This window comes from Rhamphochromis sp. 'chilingali', assembly GCF_963969265.1.
Source record: "Rhamphochromis sp. 'chilingali' genome assembly, chromosome: 3".
NCBI lineage: Eukaryota > Metazoa > Chordata > Actinopteri > Cichliformes > Cichlidae > Rhamphochromis > Rhamphochromis sp. 'chilingali'.
Window position 1 is genome coordinate 2,562,584 of NC_137931.1, and position 26,816 is coordinate 2,589,399.

The 26,816-nt window shown below is 40.8% G+C and overlaps 1 protein-coding gene across 4 annotated transcripts in view; it reads right to left on the bottom strand.

Annotated features, from left to right (window-relative positions):
* Positions 1 to 26,816, bottom strand: part of dmd (dystrophin) — a 308,778-nt gene that overhangs the window by 163,040 nt on the left and 118,922 nt on the right. For 3 of the 4 annotated variants that reach the window (XM_080877231.1, XM_080877230.1, XM_080877232.1), the window contains exons 10-19: positions 20,514 to 20,642; positions 16,910 to 17,005; positions 15,807 to 15,905; positions 14,462 to 14,643; positions 12,671 to 12,821; positions 9,436 to 9,555; positions 8,165 to 8,266; positions 2,511 to 2,618; positions 2,180 to 2,359; positions 546 to 715 (exon numbers count right to left, since the gene is read on the bottom strand). In XM_080877231.1, coding sequence (XP_080733357.1) covers positions 546 to 715; positions 2,180 to 2,359; positions 2,511 to 2,618; positions 8,165 to 8,266; positions 9,436 to 9,555; positions 12,671 to 12,821; positions 14,462 to 14,643; positions 15,807 to 15,905; positions 16,910 to 17,005; positions 20,514 to 20,642 — 1,337 coding nt within the window. The remainder of the gene's footprint in view (positions 1 to 545; positions 716 to 2,179; positions 2,360 to 2,510; positions 2,619 to 8,164; positions 8,267 to 9,435; positions 9,556 to 12,670; positions 12,822 to 14,461; positions 14,644 to 15,806; positions 15,906 to 16,909; positions 17,006 to 20,513; positions 20,643 to 26,816) is intronic. The other variant, XM_080877233.1, reaches the window with a different exon arrangement.

The following is a 26,816-nucleotide window of genomic DNA, read 5'->3' on the forward strand; positions in this document are numbered from 1 at the left end:
TGATATGAATATCAAACCAAAGCAAGCAAAGCAGAACTCTTCTGTTTTGCCCTGTCCTCAGGGGTTTGGTTTCTCTTTGTACAACAAGGACCAGCACGCTACGTGCCCCGCCTGCCTGGGATCCAAAGTAATGTTTACCTGACTGTGCTCACGCATTGTAGCTGAGAATTACTCAGTGCTGTAGAAAACCCTTAAATTTTATTTTAACTTACATTTAACAAAATGCCTCAAAAATGACCAAAAAGGTTCACTGTTAAACTACCACTACAAAACGTCTAAGCTTGCTTTTCTACTTACTACAAGGTCGAGGAGAATTTTCAGAAACTTCTACTTGACTATTGGGAAAAGTTCAGTTTAAAGCTGCTTACTATTATAACCACCAAACCTAGATACTATGAGTATTCACAATATTTCATCACCTACCTGCTGAGATAAGAGAGTAAAAAGGGATGCATGTATCTGAACATTTAATAAAAGTTAGAAGGCATCTTGAAATGAATAATGCTCCAACGCTCACGTTTTCAAGTGTAGGAACATAAACACACCTTTTCCTGAGCTCAGAATCCACAACTACTTGTCTCTTCTTCTGTGGAGGTGGTGATTCTCGGGTCTGGCGGACAGCTGACATCTTCTCTCTTGTTGTCACTTTGGTTACAGTCGCAGTTACTGAGTGGGTTAGCTCAGAATGCTGGGCTGCACTGACAGCTGCCGAGAGCTGAATGTTAAAGGGAGAGCATAATACACTCAGGCAGACAGTTTAACATCAGGAGCTGAATTATACAGATGACAAATCCTCATTCTTGACAGGTGATAACTGATGGTTGGACATCATCTATCATACAAGGTCATGAGTACAGTGTTTTGCGGTATAAGTGTGGGTTCCAACAAGAGCTCTAGACTGAGTGTGTGTGTATGTAGGTGAGTGCACACTCAGACAGCTGTGGAGGCAGTTAAGCAGCAATTTAGACTATGACTTTAGAGTAGACTGTAATGACAACGTGAGAAGAAGCATATGTAGAGTGTATGTATGTGTATGTAGAGGTCAATCTGCTGGTTATCTCTTTCAATGGAAAAATAAATAAAATAAGAAGGAGAGGGAGAAATATCGATATCTGTGCAACCAGCTTGAGCACTAATTAATGTGTGCATTTAAAAGTACGTGTACATACAAGCAAACATTGTGTATTAAGTGGTTTTCAGTTGGCATTTTCTTAATCTTAACAAATCTCGTGCAGATGAGAAAACCAAAGTTCTATGATTATGAGGCCACATGAATTTATTTTAAACAGTGAAATCTGTTTAAATGTGCATAAAATGCACCAAAAGTGAAACGATCTTTTCATTTCAGACATGCATGCAAACAGGCAACAGAGCTTTGCCAGTTTGCATGCATCCTTTACATTACTGCCATCTTTTGATCACAGTTGGTTGTTGCTACTGAAAGCTCTGCTTGTTTTGTACTCACAGTAAACTGCAGCTTCATTGTAGATAAAGCCTGTCTTTCACAGTAAATTGATGGGAAACCAGCATGTGATACAAGCTGCCGCTGGCACTGCTTTTACTGCTGCTTACAATCTTCGCTTTGCGTGGAAACACAGCTACCATCAGCAAGTAAACTAGATTCAGCGATCCTCGCAACAGATGAGTTTCTCTTTTAGAGAGAAGAGTCTTTCTCATGGCAACAATTAAACATGTTATACTTGTTCACTCCTGTTCTCATTGGACTGTCTTGAACTTTAATCAAGACAGCTACAGTGTAGCCACAGCGGCTGTGGCTACAATGTAGCTGCCATCACCAGTGTGTGAATGTGTGTGTGAATGGGTGGATGACTGAACGTGTAAAGCACTTTGGGGTCCTTAGGGACTATGCAAAGCGCTATACAAATACAGGACATTTACCATTTAATATCTAACTTGCTAACTGAAGCCTTTTGAGTTTGTTGCAGTTTCTCTGACCATTGCACTGTCTGACCTTGGGGAGAATTTGCTGAGACGGCTGATGTCATTCCTTCTCAGCATAGTGTTAACACATACCTGAGTGCAGTCGGTTTTTCACACTCTGTTTTTGCATATTGGCATAGCTTTTGTTAAATAAATACTGACTCAATGTAAAAAAAAAATTGCCATGATGTTCACATGACTCTACATACAGTAAAAGACAACTCAGCACTCACTGTACCTGGGTGATACTCATCTCTAGGATCTGGACTAGTTGCTCCCAGCGCTGGGCAAAGCTATCCAGTCTGGCCTCTAGTTTGCTGGCCACCTCTCTGTTCTTCACACTGGACAGCAGATCCTGGCTCATTGAGCATAATTTGTCCATGGTGGGGCGCTTAACATCAAGGTCTGCTTTCAAAGTCTTACGGAACAGACACATACACACAACAAAAGTTGCAGAGATCTAAGCCTACCTGGCATGTCACTCATGTAACTGGTGCAGAGTTTTTTAAGTAGGAACATTTTCTGTTCTTTACAAAAAGGTACAGCAGCTCCGGTATAGGCATACTCACAGTAAGATGGTGCAAACAGGCCACCATCTCTGTCTGGTCCTTCAGGTTGGTTGTCTTAATGGACCCAACCATGTCCTCCTTCTGAGTTAACCAGGAGTCAAATAAACACTGTAAGAAAACAAGAAGACAGAAAAGAGTTTGACAAGAAAGGAGTAGAGAAAATGTGTAGAAATGGAAAGATAAATGAAATTCAATTTAATTCAATTTTATTTCTATAGTACCAAACCACCTCAAAGGTGACTGTATATGAATAGTGTAAGGTAAACCCTACAACAATACAGAGAAAACCAACAATCAGATGATCTCCTATGAGCAAGCGCTTTGTGAGAAAGGGAGGGAAATATTCCCTTTTAACAGGAAGAAACCTCTCACAGAACCAAGATCAGGAGGGGTAAATAAAGGGACATATAGGAAACACTAAATAAAAGAAGAAGAAACCAGTGGAAAGTAAGGAGACTGACAGAAAACAAAATAACAAGTTAAAGATGGAAAACTGAATAAGAAAATAGGAGGGAAAAGGAAGGAGGGAAGTTAGATGCCAAAAAAGGATGAAATGGGCCGACAGGTGAGAAAAATTGAAAAGAAGATAACACTGGTAGGAGAGAAAGATGAAAAAGGAAAACAAAAGAGATGGTCAAGCAAAGGTCACAACAACAACAACAACAACAACAACAACAACAGGCAGCACAATGAGGAGGCAGGTGCTCTACATTCAATGTTATTTATACAGCATCAAATCACAACAACAGTCACATCAAGGTGCTTCATATTGTAAGGTAGACCCCACAATAATGCATACACACAAAGTAGCTCACAGGCCTCCATTGCGCTCGAGGCTTGTGTGCTAATTTTTTTTTTACCATGTCGTGGAAAGAAATGACCAGTAGAACAAAGCACATATTGTCCTCTAGTATCATGAGGAAGAATCAATGTTCAGGAAGATCCAGGGTTAGAAGATAAAGAAAATATTGCCAATATTTAGAGCACATGTTACCCTTTCTCTGAAAAAGCACATCAGCCACCTGCAGAAGTGGAAGAAGGCTATGAAGTGAAGAAAAGTGATGAAGAATCTGAACTATGTTCAAGCAGGTTCTCAGGCATCCAGGACATGGTAGTCTGAGGAGCTTGGAGAGAAAGTGACTGGGCTTCTTGAAGTTTCTTGAATTTTCAGAATGTGAAACTGAAATAGAAGATGTGTCAGAGGACTACACATCATCCATTTCAATTATGATGAAGACAAAGAATCAAGCAGGAAAGAGGAATCAGCTGAGACAGAGGAATATTTGCAGTAATGTGAGGAAACACTGATCTGGTCTTCTAACCTTCCCAGTGACAGACGATGCATGACTCTCTCATGTGCCTCAGAGAAAGATGATCTACCACAGTCCAAGCACATGTGCCAGGTCCCATACTCCTTCAGTGGCTTTTCTACTCGAGTACTGAAAGCATTATACACAGTGTATTCTGCTTGTATTCTGCTTTTTAACGTTCACATGCCAATGGGTGCATCAGAGACCAAGTTGGGGTTCAGTAACTTGCCCAAGGACACCTTGGTAAGAACTCCAGACTAGAGCACACAGAGATTGAACCAACAACCATCCAATTAGCAGATGACCTGCTCTACAGCCAACTCAATGATGAACAAGGAGGGACAACAAGAGAGGAAGAAAAATGGACCGAATGCAGCTGTAGGCATATGTGGGTGTGTTGATTCTTACTGCCGTGCATCCAGTAGAGTCGCTACGGCCAGTTTATGACATCCTGAGTCTGGTAGAGAAGTTTTCATGCTGACACAAGATTAATCATAGAAGCACAAAAAGGACATAATTTCTTGATAAAGACACAATAGATGATCATCGTTCATGACACAAACGTGCTCCTGTGAGGTGTATGGAACACGTGGGTGTTTCTCCTGCTGTAATGTAAGATCCTGGTACTGATGTGACTGTATGAGCACCAAGTCCCCTTCAGAGGACTCTGTCCAACAGAACATCCAAGTAAACCAGGGAACTATGAGATACAAACATGGGCAGCATCTGATGCAGGTCCAGCTGTACATGGAACATGCTCATGTACGATGGCAAACCGTCTGTCCTGCAGTCAGGACACGAGTTGTCCCTAACATTGCAGGTTTCCAAAAGAAAACAATCACCTGTAACAGCTTGTTTACTGTATATGACCCTTGGCCTGCAACTGCAGAAAGAAAGCTGTCCATGATGGGACCAGTGCAGAGGAATAAACCTGAGCTTCCTCCTGCACTTGGGTCAAATATGGACACGCCTTTGTCCTCATGAAAGTTTGCCTTCACTCAGACTCATGCCCTGGTGTCCTACCATGCCAAAATATAGAAAACTGTCAGGCAATGAGTTGGAATAAAGTTGAATAAAACCTTGAAACACAGAGATGGATGATATTTTATACTTGTTGCTTTATAAACAGTCAAAGCAAACGGGGTCATTTTTGAGCCCAGAGGACAACAGATGTGATTATTTGATGCCAGTAAAAAACTTGAAGTAGTTTAAAAACAGCTTCCTAAATTAACTTTGACATAAACCCGTCTGTGATCATCTGTTAAAGCAGCCGACTCTGGTTGTGAAACGATCCTCACGATAACTGATGATTTCATTTATTTTTTTTACCCAAAAACAAAGAATCATTTTGTATAAATAAGGTTTTATCAGATATAAATTTGAAATGAAATAAAGAAATAGTGTCAAAATGTTTGAATTAAGTTTTAATTAAAAGTGGGGGAAAATCTACTTCATATTAATTAAGTATCAATCAAAGCAGATGGGGACATTTTGACCCCTGAAGACAACAGCTGTGATTATGTGCTGCCATTTAAAATTTATAAATGATTAAAAAAAACATTCTCACTAAAGTTCAACATACAGCACTCTGTGGTTATTCAGACAGTCAAAATAATCTAAACATTTAAATATTTTATTGTCTCGTTTTATTTTCGCTCAAAAACAGACGATACTTTATGTAAACAAGGTCTGGTGCCCCTAAATTGTAAAATGAAGGGTCAATTTGTGGTAATGTGTTAGTCTTAAGTAAAACTCAGGTGTATTGATTGATAATTTATACTTATATACACTTATATACATTTTTGTCCCCTGAGGGTTAATCCTTCCATCTTGACAAGTTTCCCAGTTCCAGACATCAGACCCATCCCCACAACATAATACTCCTACCACCAAGTTCCATTATTAGATGTTCTTTGGTTTGTAAGCCTCAGCCTTCTTTCACCAAACATAAAGCCAAAGAACCACAGCTGCGTATGATCTGACCAAACAGCTTCCAGTATGGATGATTTTGCTCCAGGTTGTCCTTAGCAGACTTTAGTGTGGCTTAAAGGTGTGAAGTGGATTTTTTCAAAAGGAATTCACCACTTGGCTAAGTCCTTCACTACTGTCTTGACAGTTGTTCTGAGGTCTTTAGATACATCTCTCATCTTTTTCTTTCCAGAGCCTTTAAAATACTTATTTTCTGTACCGTTCCTGTGTACTACACGTACATGCATCCATGATAAGTCGTGGTCATCTTCCTGATGTGCTCGTGGATCTCTGTTGTTTCCTGGATTGCATTTCTAAAACTCACTATTCCTTGGCCTCCTTCCTTCCTTCTGCTTAGCATACAGTCTCAGGGTGTTGAATTTAGGTTGAAACCCTCCATGCATGGTAAGGAGCTTTCTTATCTTGATGTCAGCGGCTTCTATCTCCTCTTCTGGCAAGTTTATTATCCTAGCACTGTACCTGACGACTGGCAGGGCATAGATGCTGATTAGGACCTATGCAGAACATACAGGGACAGTCCATCTCCTTGGTAATAGGATCATGTAGTTTTAGAGTCTCTACTTTATAATATAAAGCACCTTCAGGTTGGTCAATCTCATCTTACAGTCTTGAGCAGTGTTGGTCAAGTTACTTGTAAAAGTAACCAGTAACTAATTACTGATTACTTCCCCAAAAAAGTAATCCCGTTACTTTACTGATTACTTATTTTCAAAAATAATTAATTACTTAGTTACTTAGTTGCTTCAGTTTCACGATTTACAACCTGAAGAGGTGATAAAGCGATAGATCTTTCAGCCCAATTCTAATTTTTCTGCATAATCCATCATACAAAATATAATCAAATGGAAAAGTCTCTTTTTAAAACTTGTTTTATTAGTTTTAATCTTTTAACTTTATGCATCAAGCAAACATTTAATTATCTGCAACATTCTCTGACTTGAATAAATTAGTTTAACATGTAAACCTATTTTCTGCACATTCCAGCACATAAAATAAAATATTTTTTGTGTTTACACTCACTCTTTCAAATAGATGCAAGTAAAACACAGCAGAAAATAAATCAGGAGTGGGGCAGGCGGAGGTTTGTCCTGGTGCAGGTGTGCCGCAGCGGTCAGTGGAAGGAGTGTCTCTGTGAGTTTCCCATTACCTCGTAGCTACTCGGTGCTTGCTCGGAAGTTTAGGGGTTTTTTCGTTGTAAAAAGAAGTTTTCTTCCCACGCACAGCGGACGCTAAACTCAAAGTAAGGTCAGTACTTCCACGCTTTAAACGCTGCACGCTCATACTCTCTCCGCACTCGATATATGATCCATTGTTGATCTGCACACAGCTGTTGTCACTAACGGCGCACTCGCTTACGTCACTGTCATGAGACATTCTCGCAAAAAATCACGGTTTTAGTAACGCAGTAATGCAGCGTTCCTACGGGAAAGTAACGGTAATCTAATTACCGTTTTTGCAATAGTAATCCCTTACTTTACTCGTTACTTGAAAAAAGTAATCGGATTACAGTAACGCGTTACTGCCCATCTCTGGTCTTGAGTGACTGTATCTAACAGTAGCTGGTATTTCTGACAATTCCTTTGTGTGACCCACTCATGTGTTGAGCCATATGTCTGTCCATCTTAGCCATGATGCCTGACAGGAGCTTCCACGTGGCGCTGAGGCAGGTTATTGGTTGGGACCAGCCTCTTCTGGGAATCTGGGGATCAGTCTAATCTTTGGTTAGCCATTCCATGTGCAGGTCATTCATTAGCAGCTAGAGTGCTGTCAGCTTGTTTAGCTAGTAACTGTGAATCATGTCAGAGCCTGGTGTTGTCCAACTCTTCATGCGTGAGACTCTTTCTTGGATTTATTCCACTGTGATGGTTACTAGGCGAGGTTAGGGGAGGTAGCCAATGAGCATTTTCTTATGTGCTGCATCCTTCTCTGTCTTCACCCTTGGTGGGCTGGTCATTTATTGTTTGCCTGCTACTGAGAGTACACCTCAGATTGTTCAGTGGAGAACAGCCGATTTATTCTCCTGGCTTCTATGTCTCTGCAGTTTTAGAGATACTCTGAACCAGTCAAGCCATCACAGTTTGGTCGTTTAAATCCGTACACTTACACACTTTTTCAAAATTCTTTCCGAAGAGATAATCATGGTTCATCACTTATTCATAATATTATGCCTGATCTGTGCATTTGTGTTAATGAGCAAGTTGAACATATATAGATAAAATGTAGACAATAAGTGTATACGAGAAGCATTTATCCAATCTGTTCTAGACAGGTGAAGAACCCTCACATGCATAGACACATTCGGGTTTCTCAATACATCAGCAATCTTATCTGTGATCCTACCTTAGACAGTCATACCTGTTCATTGGTGAAGTGCTGCCATTTCAGCAGAGTCTCCTGCAGCACAATCCAGCGTTCTTCTGTCCATCTACAAATCGCTGCCCAGCGGTCACCAAGCACCTGCACAAACGAAATAAACACAGACACCCATATAGATCCCACTCAGTCCCCTAGAGCGTGATATGTGTATCCTCAAGCTTTTGAGTCCTTAGAGTTGGAGAAACTATTCCTGAGGTTTACCCTCTTCTGGACAGAGACCTCTGATGTTACACCTGGAATCTGCAGTTTTCTGCTCTTTGTCAAACACCATTATGTGAGGTTGGTTTGCCAGCGCTTCATTTTCAGGTCATCATGCCTTTTATACAATGCAGCCTACTATGTTATCGATCACCTCTCAAATTTGTGTTTTGTGAAGGACGTTTTTAATGCATCCTTTTATGTAAGTGTCCTAATTTTCTTTGGTTCACAGCAGCCTTTACCTCTGATTCAAGCTGTAGTTTGCACTGTTGTGCTTATCTCATCCATAAATAAAATATGTTACAATGGGCTCCAGATTTGATTTTCTCTTTATCTGTAATCCTTCTTGCTTTTACCAGCTCTCATGGATGTGCCCACAGTCAGTCTGTTTCTACCGTCAGATTTTTGTCCAAACCATAGAAAACCGACTCTCGTTATTGCCAGCGGATTAATTTTCCGTTCTCTTGTTTCTTTTTCAAGTGATGAAAAATAAGTTTCATGGTCTCTCCAAATTATAGATGGCATAACATTTTAACACATTACCCTTGAAGGGCTTGACTCAATTTTGGGGCTAACCTTAGGCTAACCAGTCAAACTGCAGTTTGTAGCACTTGTGTTTCCCTCAATTTTTCTGGAGCATTAGGAATTCTACTTTAATTATTGCAGATTTTGTGAGTTAACAGTGGGAACAAACAAGTACACATCAAAGGCTAAGAGAAGGATGGATAATTAATCACAAAGACAAAGAACTGGAGTTTGTGTGATGATGACAAGTAAATTAATTTAGCAAAAAGTTAAGATAAACACACATACAGCAACAATGTCTTACTGCAGCTAATTACTGCACAACTGCAAAGACAAAACAAGCTCAATGTATTTTCCATTAGAAACAAAAAGCCCACGTTTTGCTGGAGACAAAAAAGAGAACTCAAAAAACATTTAGACAGAAAATTAGCCCGTCAATAAAATCTCTTGCTAATCTGTGTGATCAGCAAAAATATGTGCTGTGTGCGTGTGTGTGTGTGTGTGTGTGTGTGTGTGTGTGTACTTGCCTGAAGTTTGTTCTCCAAGGCAGCAGTGGTGCTGTCTCCACTGTTCTCATCTACCACCACCACCATGTGGGTCAGAGAGTTCACCCTCACCTGCTCAAGTTCCAGGTCCTCCTGCAGGAGCTTTAGCACACATTGGCACCCATCAGTATAAGGAATTCCCAAAATGCTGATGGTTTAATCACAGATTAAATTCAAGATTAACCTGCAAAAGAATAATGTGAAGAGAAAACTACGGACTGGTGAGAAATCATGAAGATACCACATGCTGCCAAACATGTTGGAGCAATTTTAGGGGATGGGCCTGTAAGTCTGTGAGTGGAAATGTTCAGAGATGATGTGAGAGCTGATAGTAGTGGAATGGATTCTGAAGTGTGCACAGCTACACTTGCAGCTCAAATTCAGTCAAATGCTAGCAAAACCGATCATGTGCAGGATGGCTGTAATTGCCAGGCAATGTACATTTTTTAGAAACTGTCTTGAATTAAAGCAGGAAGTCTTTCAGAAAGTTCAATCACACAACGACTGAATAATTGTTTGATATGTAGTACACCACCTTGTGTGTGGTGGAGCACACACTTGAGTTGCTTACTTGAAACCACCACCCCAGTTTATCAATCTTGACTTTCACAAAGTGTTGCAGAGATGTTGCTCAACCAAGACAGCCCCATAACATCCAGACCCTGAACTTTTACATTTCAGGGTCTGTATGCTTGAAAATGACGCGCCAAAAAGGAATGATTACAAACTCTGTGTAAACCACCTTGGTATCAAAATAAACATCACAACAAAGTAAACATCACAGCAGATACCATTGTGTCAAAGTAACATATAACCCCTAACCTCTATATAGCATATAGCAAAATGCGAAGTGTAATTTTGTCACGCTCTAAACAAAATTTACTGGACCAGCAAACGAAGGCCAAACTTGCAGTTTTGAAATCTGTAGATCTGTGCTTTCAGCAGAGACGCTGTCTGTGCACATGCTGTTGGGTGAACGGGGGAATCCGTACTTCGTGTTTACACCTTTTTGCAGGATCTTTTTTACCTGCTGTTTAGATGTTTGATGTTTTAGCTGTGTTTGGTGGTCATGGATATGGATTTGTGAGCGTTTTGCTGACTTTTCTGTGGAAGCACAAACCAGCACAGCTCCTCCTCTTCCCCCAGTACAGGGGGCATTGTGGTTGAACAGGTTAAGGAACTCAGGGTGAATCTCCTCCTCCCAAGGAGAAGTACTATCAAGTAGTTTTTTTAAACTGTCTCAGTGGCCTTTGACCTTATAATGGGTGAGTTGTCTCCCTCATCTCCACATTCTGCTTCCTATATGGAAGGTGTGACCCTGGGATTGAGGAGATCTTCAAATGTTCCAACAGCCACCTCACTATGTCCCCAGTAGAGGTCATCACACTCCAGTCCATGTGTGCAGAGCACTACCTCCCTCTTCTGACGTCAGCTGACGTCTTGGATCATGACTACGTTGACCTCTTCCTCTTACTTCAAGCACTACTTCACCAAATGCCCGTCCCCTGGTCTGACTTTAGGGTGGAGTCCCTATAACCTAGTCTGGGTGAAGGTAACATGATTCCTCTATTTTTCTATCTTCGTGGTAGTTTATTGAAACCACTCTGTCTAGGACAGAGGTGGGCAATCTCAGTCCAGGAGGGCCGGTGTCCCTGCAGGTTTTAGATGTGTCCTCGAACCAACACAGCTGATTTAAATGGCTAAATTAGCTCCTCAACATGTCCTGAAGTTCTCCAGAGGCCTGGTAACAAACTAATCATGTGATTCAGATGTGTTGACCCAAGGTGAGATCTAAAACCTGCAGGACACCGGCCTCGTGGACTGAGATTGCCCACCCCTGGTCTAGGAGCTATGCTTTGGTGGTAAGATTCAGTGGGCTCAAGATCACTGCAGGGTTTTTGCTTTTTCTGGTCACCTCTTGGCTTCAGTGATCTCCAGCTTCCACCAGGCCATTTTGCAGCCAGGTGTGAAGCGGCAGGGATAAAAGTTAGTACCTCCAAGTATGAGGCCATGATTCTCCATGAAGGTTCTGCTATGGATTTACTGCTGTCCTCATAAGCTACAAGGAGTGGAAATGAGAGGCTTCAACATAAATTAAGTAAAGGAAATGTATGAAAAAACACACTCTTACTGCTGTATGATTCACACAGAAGATTATTCCTCATAGACTTCAAAAGAGTGGTTAATGTGTACACACAGGTCATTCCAGCTCTGGAATAACTTTATTATAGAGATTTTATATTTCTTTACCTTATGAATGACTAAAATTAGGCCATGTGTTTCAAAAATCTAACTTTTAGTAGATATGGCAACAACTCTTTTTGTGAGTTTTATGGTTCCAGTGCTGGTAATGCAGTAAGGCAGTGGGGTAATTAAATTTAGCAAGATGAATGCAAATGTTTTCAATGTTCATGTTCAGGCAACAAAAACAACAACGGAGCTGGGTAGGAACAGATTGATGGGTAAACAGATGGACAGATGTTCACACACCATGAGGAAAGATGCAACAAAGAAGCGAGGGAGATGCAGATAATATGTACATAGGAGGAGATTCGAGCAGAGTGGACACACCTGCCACAGAATCTGACAGACAAGACACAGGAAGCACAACTGAACATGACCCACATGAGACAGGACTATCAAAATAAAACAGTATGTAATGCACACGCTGAGAGCCAGATAAGACACGTGAACTTGACAGAGGGAGCGGACATAAACAGACATGGAGACACGACTGACTGAGGAGACAAAAGGATGAAACAGATAAATACTGGGAGCAGGACTAAAGATGTATTCACTAGACCAGACAGGGAAAACAAATAATCACAGAGACAGGACACAGAGAGACGAGACAGACACAGGGCATGACCAGGGAGACAAAAAGCGAATGTGCATGAGTCTATATCCCTGATACATTCAGGGAGGTTTCCCTAAACATGCCGACACACTTTAAAGACGATTGTGTAATCAGCAAGTTTGATTTTGATTATCTACAAAGTTTTATTTTAAACTAAGATCTGTAGACGCTGGATTGGAGCCACCCTTTTTTTATTCTTTTTGAAATCAAAAGCTTAATGGCAAGACTGTAAGGAATGTTTTAATCACTTTAACTGCAAATGACAACTTGTTGTGTAACATTATAAGGAAAAAGGGAACAACATGGCTGGATTAGTAAAGCAATCTTTCAAAAACAAGGATCAGCCTAGTACACGCCCACCTTGTGTTCTTCTACTCGGCGCTTGATGTCCTCCAGGTCAGGTCCCAGTGCCTGAGCCCCCATCTTCTTAATACGTGCTTCTGTCACATCCAACCAGTCTGTGAGTTGCTGCAGCTGCTCATGCTGCAGGTCCATCAGAACTTCATGGAGTCTGGGAGTGAGATGCAATTCAGTAATGTCTTATTTTGAAACCACAGCAGGTATTTACATAGCTATTTTCTAGTCTTACTTGTTGCCAAGTGTTCATCTATCTCACTTCCACACAGCCACATTGAAATCATCAGTTAAGCTAACATACATGTCTTTGGACTAAGGAGGTGTGGCGTGGTGGCAGTGTTAACCTGACAGTGCTAAACTAACACTGGTGGATCATGCTACCATCCACAGAGACCGAAGGGTTTAAACCTCAGGCACTAGCGATTAGAGCTGATTTACTTGACTGACACTTAGTATCTTGTCTTAGTGGTGTGGTGTTAGTGGGATGACATTAGTTGTTAGATGTGTTATTAAAACATTTTTTAAATGTGAAGAGTGGTAAAGCAGTCTTTTTGAGAACTGTATTAGGTCAAATTACATACACTTATCATGGGCATGAGTGTCATGGAAATTTATGTTTGGAGGTGTAAAGGTGAGGCTTTCCACTAGGGTTGGTTTGCTGCAAGAGTTTAGTGGAACATTGCAGAGAGTGGATGGAACAAGGACTTTCTCCAACTTCACCCAAAATCAAATGGACTTCTTTCTTCTATCAAAGAGCTTTCTATCTAACATTCACACTTCAATGGATGTATTTGAGAGCAACTTGTGCTTAGTATCTTGCTTAAGGATATTTGGCAAGCAGACTGGGAGAGCCAGGAATTGAACCACCAACCTTCCAATTAGTAGGTGACCTGCTCTACTTCAAGAGCTTCCAACAGGACGATGATGCCAAATACACATCAGAATTGTTTTTGAAAAGGAAAATTAAGCTTCTGGAATGTTCTTCTCAAAGCCCTGACCTCAACCCTACTGAAAAAATTGTGGAGTATGCTTAAAAGCCTGATCCCGGCCAAGAAACTAACCAGTTTAAATTAAATCTATTTTTAAGAAGTGTCCACAAATATACAGACACAATTATGCCAGAAGCCTCTCGATGACAATCATTAAGTGCACCTTGCTAAGGCATGTTTGGCCAAATATTAGTGGCAGTCTATGCATATATTTGAACCTGCATACTAATTTTAACCCTGTGTGGATTACAGAAAATAAAGATAAATAAAGAAAACTTGTGCACCCAAATATGTACACATTACAATGATTCCACCCTGGAAAACACAGCTGAACAAAATCAAAGAAATTACATTGGGGATTGACATTCGTGTCCATGATGAGTGTAAAGTTCTGATCACAGCTGTATATCACGCCTGATAATACTGGTGGTGCTGAAAAGGGTTTTACAGTCTTCGAGCCGCTTTCAGCAAAGATGCAAGATTTTGAGAAGTGAATAGAATTTCATAAAGTCACAATCAATGTTAAACTGTATTGGTGATTATCAAAGCTCTCACTGATGCGATCTCTGATAATCACCAATGCAAACAAGAAACCTTTTTAGACCCATTAAAAATAGTCTCAGTGGAGACTACTCATCATGTTGCTTTAACTAACTTTAACTGATGGAAAATGACTTAAAGATGTATCTTCTAAGAAAATACTTTCAAAATATCACATGACCAGGCTTCTGTCAAAACAAGATCAATAAGATAGATGTGAGTTTTAATATTGTTAATTGTACTGATGCTTGTTTAATGTATGTACCTGCTCTGTCGCTCCATGCTAGCGACTCTTAGGTGCTCCCACCGGGAGTTGAGAAGGTTCATTTGCTCTCTGACTTCAGAATCCTCCTCTTCACTCAGGTTTCCTTCCCCCAGCAGGGCAGCACCGGCCCGGAGGACTCGTCCTACACTGCTCTGGTGTGTTGTCAGCTCCACCATATACCCCTGTTATTAAAGAAACAGATGGAAGAATTGCACATGCATATTCACAGTAATTCAACTATTTTTTAATCCTACAAAGGTGAGGGGGTACCTCATATTACTATGGCACCTACTGCTTCATCTATTTTTATTGAACACTTAACTGCAATGTGATCCTTCCAGGATATCAGAAGGCAGAATGGTCAGAGTAAGTGAGTGCATCAAAGTCCTAGAAGCTCCCATTCAGTACAGTTAATGCATCGCTTACAGTTAAAGCTAAAAACAGCTGCCCATTGCAAACAGCTACTGCAGGAGACCAGCTGTTTCCATACCAGATATAAAATGCTTACAAACAACAGATTTAAAAACTTTTCCATGCATAAAGTTTTATTACAGTAAGATATCCATATCTCACAGATTTAACTGACGTAACTGCAACTGTTTATTCTGACTGTGGCTTAAACCCTTTTCATATTTCTGCTCTTTGATCACATTTCACAGGCAAAATGTGACGTTGATACCGTAGATTTTTAACGTCCCCCTTCACATCTTATTTTGTGAAACTGTAAAATTATTTTTTTAGCTATTGGATATTCTATGGATTGATGACATCGGAAAATATAGAGGATCAGTGATAATCAATACATTTTCAGCTGCTGTGACACAAATATGAGAGTCCTTTAAAAGAAAAAAGTTTTCTAATCCTGTGCACATGGAATAATAGCTCAGTGTTATTTGGGCATTTCACCTTTAATTATACAGTTCCAAAGATCCAGCTGTACGCAAATGTGTGAAAACATAAAATCCCTTTAGAAACGTAAGACAGTGCAAACATTTTATTACCAGCTGTACTTTAGTTTGTCTAGTGTCCTAAACTATATAAACTATTCAAATGCCCATATGACATGTTTTCTATTTCACCATTCACTAACAGCACAGAGAAGGTGTTGTTTAAATATGCCAAAGTTTTCTTTAAACAAACAGTATTATTAAAGCTCTTCATGACCGTGTCCTATTTTTTGGTCACCCTAAACTATTCTGACAAAAGAATTTAAAATTCTATTAACTCTAAAAAATTCACTGGTCAGCTGTGGGAATCCTGAAAATAAGTGTTGAATCTTAAAAAATAATACAATACCTTTATTTAATTTAAAAACCACAATCCAGTAGGATTTCACTAGTCCTACCTCGTGTGTGTGAAACTGCTCCTTAACCTCCTCCACATGGTTGGAGATAGGAGCCTGGCCCTGGAGACCATCTTCAGCGGACAGAAGCCATGTCAAGACCTTAAAAGTTACATTTAATTAACATAACAATAGCATACTTTCTTTTTTTTTCTAAAATAAAGTTTTTTTCTTCTTCTTTATCTTTCATTTTCTCCCTCTAGGGGTTGCTATATCAGATCATCTTCTTCCATCACACCAACCCTCTGCATTTACTCTTTCACTACATGCATGAACTTTCTCTCGGGTCTTCCTCTTTTCCTCCTGCCCGAAAACCTCATTTTTAAACATCATTTGTCCGATTGATCTATCTGCACTATTGGGTTGAAATCAGAACTCTGTACATACAAGTTCTTCTACACTCACTGGCACATGTCTTTATGGACCTTGCTTTGTGCACTGGTGAGCAGTCATGTTGGAACAGGAAATCCTTGCCACAAAGTTGAGAGCATGAAACTGTCCACAGTGTCTTTCACTGAAAATAGGGCGCCGAGTCCATAATCTCCCACCAAACTTGGCACGATGCAGTTAGACAAGAACCGTTCTCCTGGCATCCACCAAACCTCATCTGTCTCATGTGTTGGATTGCAATACAGAGAAGTAGGATTTGTCACTCCAGAAAACACGTTTCCACTGTCCACCGTGCTTTATACTACTCCATCTGACACTTTGCATTGGGCTTGGTGATATAATGCTTGAATACAGCTCCGTAAAGATCTCTACGCACTATTCTTTAGCTAATCTGAAAGCCACATGAAGTATGGAGATCTGTAGCAATCAACTGTGCAGAAAGTTGGCGACCTCTCTGGACTATGTACCTCAGCATCCACTGGAAAATTTAGTAGAGAACAGGTGGCATTGTAGAAACAGTCTGCATTTAAAATGCACTGCCCGGCGACAGTGTGCCATCGAAGAAACCACACGTTTCTTATACACTGAGAGATGTCGCATGCAGGAAGGTGGTGACTCACACACAGACACACCCACGCACACACAATATTTGCTTCTGTACATTAAATGTTTTATAAAGTAGATATGAGTCCTTTATCATCACCACATTGTCTTACCTCCTCCAGTGCAGCCTGGTAGCTTTCCAGGCTGGTGGTTCCTGCAGGCAGAGGACTGAGACGCTGCTGCAGCTCCTCTTGGCTGGGATCCAGCAACTAAACAAGGCAGCAACAGGTTAGAGATAACAGGCAGAGACAGAGTCCGATGGTGGAGATGACGTGAGGAGAAACAGAAGAATGGAGGGCACCAGGGTTAAGAAGTCGAGGTGAAAAGAGGACAGACAGAGATGATAAAACAAGCAGAATGTCAAAAATCAGAGGGGTGAGCAGGGAGGGATCGGGACGAGTAGAAAATATTAAAGGCAACATGTGAAAGAAATGTGGGAAACAGAGGTGATAAAGAGAGATAAGGAGAAGCCTCTGAGTGTCAGATATTAATGATGATGATGATGACAAGCAGTTTTAAACTTTCTCCAAACTTAACTCGTCCTCTCTCTCCCCTTATCTCTCTCTGTGCGCTCACTTCTGATCTAGACACCAATAATTCTCTCTTTTTATCTCATCTCAGTGCTGTTTCTCTCACTTCATTCTTCTCTCTGGTAATAAGGTCATAAGATGATTCAATAACTGCCAACCACAGTCAATGCTGCCGTCTCTTAATGTCTATTTTGCTTGGATCTGTGTGACGGTAGACGCATAAATGTTTAGCCTATCTAACATAAACAAATAAAAGGAGTGTAGGGTAAAAGTGTAAGGGTGTAAGGGTGTAAGGGTACGCTACGGAAGAGGAATTCTGGGCCCACTTTCTTTTTCTAGTGGGCCTAATCCTCTTCTGTAGTAAACCCTACACAATCTCGTTTCTGACTTTTTTATTTTCTATTATTAACTAATTGATAAATTTCTTATATTGGTTGATCCTACCTATGATAGTTATACACTGTTTGCCCAAGTTTTCTTTCTTTTCTGTTTTTAATTATCGTTGCTTTAGCTGTTTTTACTTTTTTGTGTTCTGTAACATACTTTGGAACTATGTTTAGAAACGGCTTCATATTTTAAGTTTTACATTTATTATTAGTCCATCCCCAAAAACAACAAAAGGGGGTGAAAAAAGATCAAATACTCACAGTTGGGTTAAAGATTGAACTGTCAAAATCAGTATGAAATGTTTTGTAGCTTTGTTTTTCTTTTTCTCAAGATGCAAAAACGTCAGTAGAAAAATTGCGTTTTCTATTGTCTATAAAATTATAGTTGTTGATAGCTTGAACAGCCTCTTGATGTCACCTCACAATAAATATGCTTGTAGGTTCACCTACTAGATGTAAAGCTCATGTGACAATTGGTTTATTTTCACACAAGATGAAAACAATAAGAAGAGGAAGCTTTAGACGTCTATTTCTGAGTTCAGTCGTGGGTTTGATTCGGTTTAGCTGACTCTGTCTAATGTTCAAAAAAGCTGCATCAGCAAAGTCTCTGAATTGTTGTAACAACCAAAGATAAAGACGAAACTCTATACAACAACGAACCAGCCTTTTTTATTTTTATACTTGTACGCCAAAAAACATGATTTCATTCTACTTGTGCACTTATGGGCCTTTAGTTCTTACACTACAGCAAGAGGAGCAGCATGTGCTCATTTAATCAAATAGCTCCCCTTGACTTTCCAAATATTATTGAATAGAACAGTTTAAGTAGGTATGTCAGCATGACACATCTACTTATCTGCAAGTTAAGCAGATGTGTCAAGAATACTGAATATCTGCAAGTATTGTTGAGCCATTGAATTAAACGATTTATGAGAAAATTGCTACATATAGCTTAACTCCATCCACATGGGTTTGACTTGACACTCAGATGATTTTTTAAACCAAGTACAAGCTTGTTCTAATAAAAGCTTCAAGAGTGCTGAAAGATCAAATAAGTAATTTATCCTTGTGTTTAGTCTGTGCTCTGTCGTGAAAACAACTATCCATCGTCCTGACCAACGCCAGATCCCTCACAAACAAAACGGAGGAGCTTCAATCAGAGATTTACTACAACCGTCCGGGAGTGTTGTCTACTGATTGTAACCGAATCCTGGCTCCATCCAAAAATCCCAGATGCTTCAGAGGAGGTACCAAACTGGTCCTACAGGTCCTACCTCACAACCTAACATTAGCCACAGTTACCATTACCATTTACAGTTACAGTTACCATTGTTTACACCCCCCACCCGCCCCACCCTATGCTAACGTTATCTTAGCACTCAAGTGCCTTCAACTTATTATCAGTAAACAGCAGAGAGAGCACCCAGAGGTCATCTATACTGTTGCTGGGGACTTTAATAAGGCATGTTTGAAACTGAGGTGTCTTACCGGGGGGATAGGACACTGGTCCATGTGTACAGTAACATCGAGCAGGCCTACAAAGCAACACACCTCCCCCACCCAGGACAATCTGACCACCTCTCTCTGCTTCTCGTCCACCCCCTGTCCCTGAGGCTGAGGCACAGTTCTCTGTACAGCACTGCCTGAGCCAACCTGGGCATCAAACAAGCTAAGGAGGCCTACAGCAGGTGGGTAGAGGGCCTCCTCACCTACAACAACCCCCATCAGGTGTCCAAAAAGGCCAATCCTCCAACCCCCAACAGCAGCATCAAAGTAGCAGAGCTCAACACTTTGTTTGCTCGGTTTGAGACCACCCCTGCCTTATACGATGGAGACGAGAGACAGACCGACTTCAGGAGGCACAGACAGGTCCGTTCCCCTCTGATTATAAATGCAGAGCGGGTGGAATCTGTCTCCACCTTCAGTTTCTGGGCACCAAACACCTCTGCTGATCTCACCTGGACCCACAACACCAACACCCAGGTAAAGAACGCCCAGCAGCGACTGCACGTCCTCCATGTCCTGAGGAAAAATAACCTGGACTAGAATGGGCCATCACAGGTGACCCCTTGCACCCCACCACCCGTTTGACCCGCTGCCCTGTGGTCAGCGCCTCAGGTGAATCAGGTCCCACACCTCCAGACTCTCAACCAGCTTCTTCTTCTCGCCCTTCTCCCTGTTAACAAACGATCCACCACACCAGACCCCTGCTCACCCACCTCACCACTCTAAGCCATGGTCTGAGTAACCCCCATCACTCTGGCCGCCCACACAGGGACTCCATTCAAATCTAATCCTTTTACTTTGCACTACTTCTAAGAACCTTACAACTTGTTCTCTATTGTGCGCCTTTCTCTTGTTTTGTATATATTCCTCTTGACTGCCAACATTTTCAAAGTTAAGTAAAGTCAACCGCTTTCATCTACAGCACGCTGACAAAGAACTGCGAGCTGTATCACTACTGATTTAAAGTGAAGACACAAACACACAGTTAGCATAGCTTATGACTTGATTTATAAATGATTGAAATTAACACTGATTAGAAAAGTCAATGCATTTCAAATCGTGATTTGCATTGAAAACGTGATGATGTAAACACACCGCAAAACTGTACACTTCAAGTTTTTCTTCGGGTTAAAATTTCAAAACTAAAATTCACATGTTTAATGCATTTTTAAAACATCACAAAAACAAAGAGCATTTTTAAGAAAGGGACACGTTCTGGGGAGCAGACAGAACAAAAACCACACATGCAGAGACAGATGGGGAACTGGCATCAAGTGTTAGTGTGAGACACGGACCTGATCAGTAAAACGCCTCCTCTTTTGCTCGGGCGACTGGACATATGCAGCCTGGGTGTAGGCATAGCTTTTATAGCGAGGCTGAGGGGAGGGGCTCTGCACTCGCCCCTGAGCCACATTCACTGTAATCTGAGAGAGGACAGACAGAAAGGAAAAGACAGAGGCAAGAGAGGAAGAGAGGAAGAGGCAAAAGAATGCAGAAAGGAAAGCGAAAGATCCAAAAGCTAAATTAAATAATTGCTTTACCAAGTTAGTGAAAATGTGCAGCCCTGAAAGAAGTATTCACATTCAGCCACTATTGAATGTTATTAGCACATTAAATAGCTATTAACAGTTGTTATTACTACTGTAATTGTGCTTCAGACTGGGCAAAATCCCACAGGCGAGCTCTGTAAAGCAACCAAGGTATAAGGTAACTCTTGCTTGTCATTTGAATAAATGCATGTCGATTCTGTAATGTTTAAGCACCATGGGAAAACCGCTGTTACTAACTCCTGCCATACATAAAACTGAATTTAATTAATCAGGCTATTATCACTCTACAGCATGTAATAGACCTGGAGGTTCACTACAGATTACTGTGTTAGTGTCATGTTCTTCTTTCCCCGGGTGTAAAAACAAAGATCTCGTCACACAAGCCACGAGCTTTCCCTGAAACTAACCACGCCCAAACTTAACCAAACAGCAGTTTTTAAAAAACATCAATAAATAACCGTCAACAATCTTCATGGTGTCCAGCAATGACTTGTGCCACCTTGCGCCTCGTATAGCTTTGCTTTGCACACTAGCATATGGGAGTAATAATAACTCATTCAGCGCTGAATTCAAAATCTCACAGAAAAATCAAGGCACAACTTTAAAAAAAAAAAACAGTCCAGTGTAGCCTGCCTGGGACGGGATTACCGGAGTGGATCGGGCTGTGGCCAGAGGCAGAGTTCCAGGTTCTACCAATCCCTGGTTCCTGAATCTGGCTTGTGGTACGTGGAACTCCTGGTGGGGAAGGAGTCAGAGCTGGTGTGTGAGGTTGGGAGATATGGACTAAATATAATCAGGCTCACCTCAACATGAAGCTCAGGCTCTGGAAACAATTTCCTGTGAAGAGGGCTTGGACTCTCTTCCACTCTGGACTTGCTATAGGTGAGAGATGGCCATAACGAACACCATGTTCAAGAAGTAGGGTCTTTATCACTGCACATGGCAGTAGGAGACCCTAGGTCACAATCCATGATTGATTTTGTAATCATGTCATCAGATCTGCAGCCAAACGTCTTGGAGGAGCTGATCTGTCAACCGATCACCATCTGCTGGTTAGTTGGATCAGGTGGCAGGGGAAGATGCTGGACAGACCTGGCATACCCAAACATATAGTGAGGTTACGCTGGGAATATCTACCAGAGCCCCAGCCCGTGAGAACTTCATTTCCCACCTCGGCAGAGCTTTGATTGAATTCCAAGGATTTTGGTGAGACCCTGGAACAAGACTTTGAGTTGACCTCAAAGCAAGCTCAGACAACTGAAGAGGGGGAAGACGGTGCTCTGCTGTTTTCAGTGTAGCACGGCCTGTGGATGGAGTCAAGTGGCAGAAGGAATAACTTGAGTGTCTCCCCAATCCTGTAATGGGAGCAGAGGCTGAAGATGGGAGATTTCCTTCCAACCTACGCCAAAGAGCTTGCTTATAGGGGGTCATGTGATTGTTGGGGTTTTCTCTGTTGTTCTTGTATTATTGTAGAGTCTTTATCGTACAATATAAAGCGCCTTCAGGCAACTATTGTTGTGATTTGGCACTATATAAATAAAACTGAACTAAACGGCCTGTATTTATATAGCGCTTTACTCGTCTCTAAGGACCCCAAAGTGCTTTACACAACCAGTCATCCAATCATCCACACACTGGTGATGGCAGCTACATTGTAGCCACAGCCACCCTGGGGCGCACTGACAGAGGCGAGGCTGCCGGACACTGGCGCCACCAGGCCCTCTGACCACCACCAGTAGGCAACGGGTGAAGTGTCTTGCCCAAGGACACAACGACCAAGACTGTCCAAGCCGGGGCTCGAACCGGCAACCTTCCGATTACAAGGCGACCACCCAACTCTTGAGCCACAATCGCCCTAAACTGAATTGAATTGAATTTGACTCGGGTGCTTTCTGGATGCATCCTAAGTTAGGTGTTTCAGGCATGGTTTATTGGGAGGACACGTTGGAGAGATTATATGTAATCCTATCCATATGTAACCCTAACCCAGCTAAGCAGTAGAAAATGGATGAATAATATAATGAATAATAATAATACGATGGTGCTTTTTCTTTAAGAGCTATTGCTAACTTTGTAAAACAAACTATTTTAAGTGATTTTATTTTTTAAGGCACTTTGTCAGTAATCACATTGCCAGAGAACTGTTTGTGGATTTTCCCAGAAATAACTGTTTTTTGTAATCGGCTGTTTCAGACAGTACAGCTAAACAGAGGCGTGGCCTAAGCAAAGGGCTGGTTTATGGTAATCAAAACTGCTTATAGTTCCCCTCAACATGTTTGCTGTCCAGGGACATGGTTGTCATGCTCTTGATCAATTTTCACACAAATGTGGGAAACAAAAAATAGTCATACAACATATAAAAATAGAGTAATGTAACTAGAGCTTTTCTCACCTTAGTACAGCTGGCCAATCATAATGTGAAGTGCCAACATTAGATCATGATTTCTAGAAAGATGCTGAAATATTCCCGTGTCTTATGTTAGTAACCTGGATGGGGAGATTTTAACAGAATTTATGTAATTTGCATAGAAGGCAAATAAGGATCATGAAGTGCAGATATTATTCACACACAGTGGAGGGGATTATTATTTGACTTATCTGCTCCACTGCAGATTGTGTTAGTTCCATTTTAATAGAGAGAGAGAGAGAATTAAATGAAAGTTATACACTGATTTGCACGTCACTGAGTGACAGTAGTATTTGTATAAGGATTTGATCCTTCAACAAGATGTGATTTAGTACTCAATGGAGAAACCCTGGTCACCAGGTTTGCACACATCTAAAGAAGGATTTCTTTAAATTCTTTAGGTCTTTTTTTGGCTGCTGCTTGACAACTCAAAGCTTCAGCTTCCTCCAGAGATTTCCTATGAGGTCTAAAGACTGGCTTAGACTACTTAATTGATGTGCTTCTTCTTTAGCCACACCTTTGTTGCCTTGGTAGTGTGTTTTGGGTCACTGTGATGCTGGTTCTTGTTGCCAATTTCACACTGCATGGCTCAGGCCATTGGCCCCTTAATGCAGTGAAGTCGCCCTTAGCAGAGAAACAGCTCCAAACAGTCACACATCAGGTCATACAGCATGTCTCTTCCATCAAACACAACAGGTCAGGTTGATGCCAAAGAGCTTGATTTTGGACTATAGCACTTTCTGCCACGCTTTCTCTGAATCGATTAAATGCACACTGGCAAACATAAGAGGGGCCTGTACATGTTCCTTGTTGAGCAGTGGGACCCGTGTTCCCAGCTGCCTTTAGATCATTAACAAACTCCTCCCATAATGGGCTGATCCATCACCTTTCTCATGCTCATCCTCACCCCATGAGGCATCATGGAGCTCCAATCACTCATACATACTTTACATAGAAATTATGACTATTTTCCTCCTCACAATGTCTATATTTTGTTGCACGACTGGGTTCAGCAATCATCAAGGAAAGAAAGAAAATCTTGTTTTAATCATTTTGCTGTTTCAGATAAAAGAATACGGACAAATCTCAATTAACGGACACAGGCATTAGATAAATAGTATAACAGTATAATAATTATAAGTTGAATTTTTTAAATCACAAATATGTATTTCAAACAATATTTGACCATTTGAAAATTTTTCATTATCTGTTTCTAGTTTTTGCTTTTTCATCTTCATCATCTGCCTCCTCCAGCACTACTCTCACCTTCTCATCTCCAGCTCATCCTCTTCCTCCTCAACTTAAGCCTTCCTCCTGAACTGCAGTTAGGGTTAGGGAACACTCATAATTTGAAACAGTGTCAGTGCTTATTTTGAATAAACAGTGAGATATTAATATGACCAGCAGTTATTCCGGGAAGATCACTCCATTATTGTAGGGTCTACCTTACAATATAAAGCGCCTTGAAGCCACTGTTGATAAATAAAACTGAATTGAACTGAACTGAATTGCAATATGCATGCAATAGGATTCCACTGATCTCAGCTTAATGTAGCCTGAAACATCAGAGCCAGCTGATCTTGTTTCTGACTGATATTTATTTTTCTTTCTTCAAAGATTCTGTCTTAATTCAGAGTTTCCTTTTCATTCAGGTAACAACTGAAAGAATGAAATATATTTTGGGTGATGCTGTGACCGCATCCTCCAGCATGGACAGCAGTTCCCAGGAATTACACAGAACAAGCAGGAGGAAATTAGTGAGCAAAACAACATCTGCTTGCCATGCTGCCTCTGAGACTGCAATCTAGATATCCATCTATCCATTTTATTCCAGTTGTCCTATTCAGTAGGATGGGGGTGCTAGAGCTCATTCCTGCTTCACAGGACGAGAGGCAGGATACATCCTGGACAGGTTGCTAATCTGTCATAGGGCACACAGGGAGACGAGCAACCATTTACTCTCACATTCACACCTATGGTCAACTTAAGGTGAACAAACATAAGGTGAATATGGAAACGCCACACAGAATGGCCTCAGAGTGGATTTGAAGCCAGGACCTTCTTCTTGTGAAAAGACAGTGCTAGCCATTGTACCACCACGCCTCCAATATACATACGCAACAATGAAATGAACTGACCTCCCAGCCCATTGTTCATTCAGTGGGCTGGTTTCACTCATTGTGCAAATGTACTGTTTATAAGGCCGGTGAAACCTGCAGTCAGCTGAGACTGAAGACGTCACCTGCATGAGTGACGAAACGTTTCTCCCACTGAAAACGTCCAGATGAACAGAATCAACCTTTCGGGATCAAATAATCTATATTTAATCTAGAAGTAATTAAAAAGGAAAAGAAAAACTGTAATTGTTTGATGATCGGTGAGGTATATATACATTTATGATGTTTTTAAGAGAGATCTGCTGAGAGACCTCAGTGCTCATAAAAATGTAAGAGCACATTTACATATTTTGAGCATACATGATGTGTACTTATAATGTAAACCGTAAATTTCACACTTCATGAATCTACAAGAACACAAATTAATGCACAACAAATTATGCATGCATTTTCCATTTTTATTAATTACATATTTAATCAATTATCTAATTGTTTAATAATACACTTAAGTAATGAGTTATTTCAAAATGATAAATAATGAAGTAGCATAATTTTTAATGAATTATCTTTCTATTTTCTAGTATTTAAGTAATATTTATTACTATTATTTATTAAGTTTATAAACTTAAAGTTTATTTAAGTTTTGCAAGTTTGGTTATTCACCCTCAATGTTTCACACCACGTCATTTCCTGTTTACTTTTGTGTGTGTCATTGCTGCAACAGGAGTAGCAGTGCTAACAGGTTCAACATAGATCTGACTTTCAGAGTTATCCAAACTTCTTTGTTTAATTCTGCACTTATTACATTGCATTCTCATACAGTGCTGATTAAAAGCTATTCAGACAACACTGAAGGATCTCAGTTTCTTCATCTCCTTCAGTTCCAGTATACACAAATGGTTCTGTTGTGAATTTTACAAGCCCACTTTGAGAAGGTGGGATGGCCATGTTAATATTTAGAAGTATATTTTGTACCTGGGTTTAAGAATTCTGTTTCAGAGCTGATAATATAGGCTACTATGCAAATATAACCACACTCATTCAGCTGTATAATGTGCAGTACTGCAGAGTATGGATAATGTGGCAACAACATAGCAACGAACAGCACAGGTGAAGAAGTAGCTTTGAACACCAAGTAAGCATATACAGCTGAGTATCTGCACAACTTCCAGAAATCATAAAACCTCAACACCATCACAGCATTAAGCCGGGAACAGCTGCCATTATATATTCATTGCCACTCTTGGAATTAAATTCCTTACATCTAAAGTCCGCAACCCGTCTGTGTAGCGCTTAAGAGGCACATAGACAAAGAAGTCATCACACATGCATGCTGCAGCAGATTCACTCTCTTGCGAGTAATTATTCTCGAAGATTAAGGATCTTTAAAAGACGGCGACTGGACTGTTTTTTTGAAGATGTTTCATTTCTTATGCATCTGTTGCTAACGTGTCAGTGCCAGATACCACAGCACACCATTTGGGATCTAGTGGAGTCCACACCTCTATGGGCAAAGGTTGGGTT